General features: G+C 37.4%; 1 protein-coding gene across 1 annotated transcript; it reads right to left on the bottom strand.

The window, feature by feature from the left end:
• Positions 1 to 1,836: 1,836 nt before the first annotated feature.
• SLITRK4 (SLIT and NTRK-like family, member 4) lies at positions 1,837 to 5,377 on the bottom strand. Its single transcript, XM_009889254.1, has one exon. It carries the CDS (start codon positions 5,327 to 5,329, stop codon positions 2,816 to 2,818), a length of 2,514 nt encoding a protein of 837 aa, XP_009887556.1. The 5' UTR covers positions 5,330 to 5,377; the 3' UTR covers positions 1,837 to 2,815.
• Between the last annotated feature and the right edge of the window lie 706 nt (positions 5,378 to 6,083).

The raw sequence follows: 6,083 nt of genomic DNA on the forward strand, positions 1-6,083 counted from the left end.
TTGGAACCTCAACGAGCAGGAAAATCTAACCCACTGCAATGGTACCCCATAACAGTTCAGTTCTTCCTCTATTGATCAGTGAATAGAAGACCTCACCACAAAAAAACCAAAAACAACCCCACAAAACAAAACAAAACAAACCCTCAATTTTTTAGCTGAGGAAGGTATGACCATTTATCATTGTTCTTTTAACTCAGGGCAACACAAGTCATAAGCACATCAGTTTTAACGTCACTTAAAAGCATTAGCTTATTTGCTATCTTTGATATTTTAAACGCATGCCTCTTGAGAGAAGGGTATGGGACATGACAGTCGCTGACAATGCACTGAAGCGTGTTAGAAGCCTTATGCTTTGGCGAATCCCAGTGAATCTTGACATGTCCTCAAAGCCATGCAGAACCGGCACAGTGACCCATTATTCTCAGCCTACTGATGGAACCGTTATAGCCTATCACGGCATTGCATCTTTAACAGTCCTTAATCTACAGACTCTTGACACAACAACCTCAAATGTTCTTATTCAAGCCTTGGCCATGTATTGCACCGTTGTGCAACCAAGAACTTTTTATGCTAGAAATGCATATACAGAGTATCCACGTCCTGAAAATCCCTATAACATCCTGAGTGTAAGTAAATTATTGTGCATGGATAGCAGCAGCTTTTTTGACAGAAACTCAGCCGTTAATTTATCTCTTATAATTTTATTATCTGAAGTTACGTATATACTTAGTAGTATGGAGAAAAATAATAAAACAACCCTCTTTCTAAGTTACAAGAGCATAAACAAATATCTGACAGTAGAAAACTGTCTTGTTTTGCTTTCTCTTAGATAAGAGGTGCTCTTTTTTTGTAAACTTAGTTAAAAATATACTGCAGGCTGTTTGCCAAGTATCACTCCAGAACAAAAATTTCACAGCAGTGTCATAAAGCCCTGAAATTAGAAGTTTATAATGGAAATAGCTGACACAGCCTTTTCCACAGTATTATTACTGGGTCTTGCTGTAATATTTGCTACTTTCAAATTCATTTAAAACATTCATGTTTATATCCTACTAATCTTAATTGATTTATGTATCGATTATAAAAGGGGGGGGGAAGGTTCTGGAAGCAAAGGAGATAGAGGGTCTTATCCAAAGCTCATTGAAATTAATGAAAGAAATTCCTTTTCAAGTCAAAGAACTTTTGTTGATCTCATAGTATAGATTTGCTGTATGATGCTTTACCAATATATCTCCATTTTCAACTCAAGATACCATCTATCTGTGAGATACAGTGGGGATTTTCCATTCTCCTGGCTACTTCTCTTTCCAAGCTATTCAGATTCAGCTTTCACAAAGGCAAGTTTTTACTCTCTAGATATGAGCTATGCAATACTCTGAACCGAGACCACTATATTCATTTTACACTGTGGTTTTAAATAGACATGATTTGCCATATTGTTCTCTGTTCTGATCAGTTTTTTTCTGACTGACAACAGCCAGACAGATAGTAATAACAGAAAACTTATGCATATACAATTAAAATATTACCCTTACCATGAATTCCTGTAAATACTTGAAGTGAAAACTATTTAGATTAAGCTGTAGAACCCTGAAAAGCAAGACAACTGATGGCAAATAATTGCCTGAGACACAATACTAAAAAACTAATGAATCTATTTTAAAATGCACCATTGGTAACAAATCTGAAATAAGATAATATGCTAATTTCACAAGAATAGTACAGAACAATTTTATTATTATTATATCTGATCACTCAATTCTGGATAATTCTACACATTACATCCCCGGTTTCTGTTTGGTATATTGTTCTGTTTTTATTTATACTGAATGATTAATGCATTGTGATCAGGAAAACAAGTCAGGCATATTAAATACATATTAAGGAGTACATATTTTTCCTATTTAGTATACAAAGTATTTCATAAATATGAATTATATTACAAAAATAATTTCTGCTACGCTCACACAGTAAGCACTTTGACAATTTTGGACAACCTGTTGGGGTTGCAAGTGTTTCACGTAACTAAGAAGGAACTCTAGTTTTAATCGGAGGTCTTACAACAGATTCTGCATAAACATCAAATATTTTCTTCAGATGCCACAAATACTGCAGAAGTCAGTTTGAACTATTTTCTTTCTTTTTCTTTTTTAATTTTATGTATAGACATGTATGCTTCAAGTGGTCAAATTTATTTCATAGTATGTAATGCATGGTATATTTTAAACAAATATTTGCACAATTTAACATTATAATTCCAGTGGTTTCAAGATGCAGGCCATAAATGTAACCAATTTACACATACTATCGAATGTTCTCTCTTTGCATGCTTGTTACTTTTCAGATAATCTTTAAACAGTGCCATTACAACACCACAAATCAAAGGATTACTCCAGTTCCACCAACTTAAATCCACGTGCAGGATGAAGGACCCAGCTGAGGTACAAATACCAGTACCAGGTTTCTTGTGTTTGTACTAACAAATCACAAGGAGACGATGGTTTTGCATTTAAGGTACAAAACATATATGCCTCTTGAGGTTAAATTCAGTGTAACGTGTATAAAGCATCCCTTTGGCAATAGAGTTTGCAGTATCCCTACAGGATTCCACAGGGCATGAGCTTTATGTAGTAAAATCTATTAAGGAAATTCTCCTCTACTTGACAAATCATATGCAGCTACAGTTAATCAGACACCCTTGGATACGCCTGCCTCTATGCCTATCAATATAATATAGTATTTGGAAGTTAAAAGTCAACAAAAGGCACTTTCATCATTAAATAAATGTCCTCTGTAGGCAATAAGATTGCATGACCTATATTTTATTCAAAGCTGTTTGTTCTTCAAGGACTTGTAGGTAGTCAGGTGAACCTTGAAGTTTAGCTTTTAGTTCAAAATATTCACTTTTTCTTTGTTCTACTACAATTTTACTGTGATTACCACCTATTAGAGATTTCTTGGTTTTTTTGTCTTGTTGTTTCTCTGGATAACGTATTTCAAAGCCACTGACCCCTATGCTGTTGTATTCTTTTTTACTTTCAAGAAAATTTTGAATAAATACATTAGAATCCCTCCCAGGGAATAACTCATCCAGTTCATCGATTGTGCTAAGTCTTTTTCTGGTATCCACATGCAATAAATCTTTCTCCTTGTCATTAATATTTCTCAGAATGACTTTTTGCCCTGGGGGGTCGGCAAACGTGAAGCCTGTTTCAGACTCCTTTAAGCCACAGGTATGACTTTTGCTCATCTGCTCAATGGTTTGAGGAATGAAGGCTTCTGCACCTAGTCCATCTTTTTTGTTTGACTTGTGATCATGCTTTCTTAGCTGCAGTTGCATAGAACTGCATTCTTGATTTCCGATCCCTTCATGCTTTATAGTCGGTTTTTTGTTGCGCCGAAGCACAAAAACAAGAAGACAAAAAGCAACAAACACCGTTAAAATAAGCACAACTAATATGCTTAAGATTAGGATGGACAATGGAACTGGGCCACCAGGAGGACTCCGAACCGGTCCCAGCGGTGTTGTAAAAGTAACAGCGGGCATAGGACTAGTGAACAGAGCAGATGGCTTGTTTAAAAGTTTAGGACAGAGGATCTCATTTTTCAGAGACTTAAGTTCAATGTTAGCAAACTGTACAGGTGTTTCACATTTCAATTCCTTCACCACAATACCTTCATTTAGCTTTTCAAGCCACAGTTTTAAAGCAACTAAATCACAAGTGCAGTCCCATGGATTACCTTCCAAATCAATCTGCGTAAGAGATTTTAGCTGATCAAGAACGCCACTTACAGGTAAATACATGAAATGATTGTTCCTCAGATTCAGTCTAGCCAGTGGCGCACCAGCAAAAATGTACGCCGGCAAGCTTCGTAGAAGATTGTTGTTCAGGTACAGCAACTGCAAATTTGGCATTAAGTCAAAGGTGCCTGCTAGGATTTCTTTGATAACATTGTATTCCAAATACAGATACTGCAAGTTGTGGAGGCCAGCAAACATTTCTGGGCTCAGACGCTCTATCTGATTGCCATTGAGATACAATCTCCGTAAATTTGTAAGGTTGCGGAAAACGTCTCCTTTGATCATGGAAATCCGATTGCTGCCTAAATGTAGCAAATCCAGCCCCTCAAACTCAACAAAATCTGTAGTGTCCACATCCTTAATATAATTGCCATTTACATGCAGTTTCTTGGCATTTAAAGGTTTTGGTACGAGTTCAGCCATTGACTCTATATTTCTTTCTTGGCAATTTACGCTTAATCCCAAGTCTGAAGGATGTGTTTTGCAAACACAGGGGACTGGACAAGGAGTTAAAGGAGGCACCCTGGTCTGGTAAAATACGATTTGACTGAGATTGCGATTAGACAGTGCTTTGCCTGCTACTATCCCCGAGATCTTCGAAGGATTTGTAGTCTTTGGTGGCTTTGTGACTAATCTGTGCACGGATGTTTGAGTGGTGTGGCCGTTTGGTGTGCTGTAACCGGGCTCCAGCTGCAAGGGAGGCAGAATGCGCACGTCAAAATCACTCCCCGTCCCCATGGAGCACAGCTCTTGCTTGTTGGTTTCTTTCAGGAGCCTTCCATACAAGTCACTGGGTGTTTCACAGATAGCTTCTCCAATGTAGATGTTATAGGGCATGTTCTCCAGCCACGCTTTCAAAGGCAACAAATCACAAGTACAATTCCAGGGGTTGTCTTCCAGCTGCAATTCAACAATTCGCCCAATGTGTTCCAGAACTCCAATGTATGGCAGCTTCTGTATTCGATTCCCTCGTATATCCAGATGGGTTAGAGAAGCAAATCGAAAAATGTTATCGGGAAGGAATGAAATCAGATTGTCATTAAGGATCAGGACTTTCAGCTTGTGAAGCTTATTGAAGGCTCCCCGTTCAATAAACTTGATTAAATTGTAGTCAGCTTGGAGATACTCCAAGTTCTCTATGCCAAGGAAAGTGTCAGCTCGGAGGATCTTTAATTCATTGTTGTTCAAGTGCAACTGTTTTAATGCACTAAGACCCATAAAGGCCCCTCCCTCAATGTTCTGCAACTTATTATTACCCAGTTGCAAGGACACTGCATGTGTAAAATTAAGAAAGGTATTTGGATAGAGAATAATTAGCAGGTTGTTTTGAAAGTTGAGGTGGTAAAAATTAGACCATGGTGGTTTAAGCTGATTTGGTCTGTAGACTGCAACCTTCTCACAGTTGACATAGAGTACATTCTCAACTGACACACAGGAGCAAACATTGCAAATTTCCACAGATATATCAGCATCTGCAGTTGTAGAAGAAACTGGAGATGACAGAACCAGAAAGAGCCACAGAAACATCTTCTTGTGATCAGCAAGCAACCTTAGGCTCCTGAACAAAGATAAAGAATCTAAAGAAGAAAGAAGGAAAGAAAAAAGAAAACGTTTTTCAGTTGTCATTGTTCCAAAACATCATTTGGGTTAAAAATTGTATTCCACTGAGCTACTGTACCTGCCAAGGATTATAAACTACAAGCACTGAATTTAAAATAATATGAAAGATTTTAGCAACCAAACAAATACACGGGAGCTAGAATGATTTCAAATACGGAATGTAAATCTCTGTAGACAAACACAAATAACTCTGAGGTCTGTCAAATATATTTCTCTCTCTTGTACACGCCAAACATGCATAACTAACAAAGTAAAATAACCAAAGGAGATTCCAATTTTATGCGTATTTACCCTCTTCGATCCTGCACTGCTCATATGTTGCCGTGCATTTCAGGGATATTAAACACAAATGCTGATGTTATGCATGCCCAAACATCTGGGTTGGGATAGCACAATACAGAAAGGATGAAGATACAGACACAAAAAAAACAATGTCAATACTCAACATATGTATCTATAGCATCAACGCATACAGATTATCACTACAATAATAGTGAGATTCACTCAAGAGATACATAGGCATGCACGCACATTGTCTCTGTCACTTAGTATACCTAGTTTAAATAAATGGTAACTGATGGCAGAAATACTGGTGGTAAACTGATTGCAGAAATACAAAATATCCACAAAACAAGACGACCAGCTCTGGGTGACCAATGGA

Source organism: Charadrius vociferus, unplaced genomic scaffold (assembly GCF_000708025.1).
Source record: "Charadrius vociferus isolate BGI_N301 unplaced genomic scaffold, ASM70802v2 scaffold7, whole genome shotgun sequence".
Lineage (NCBI taxonomy): Eukaryota > Metazoa > Chordata > Aves > Charadriiformes > Charadriidae > Charadrius > Charadrius vociferus.

Coding starts and splice junctions, on each gene's coding strand:
- SLITRK4 (XM_009889254.1), bottom strand. CDS start 5,329: ATGTTTCTGTGGCTCTTTCTGGTTCTGTCATCTCCAGTTTCTTCTACA.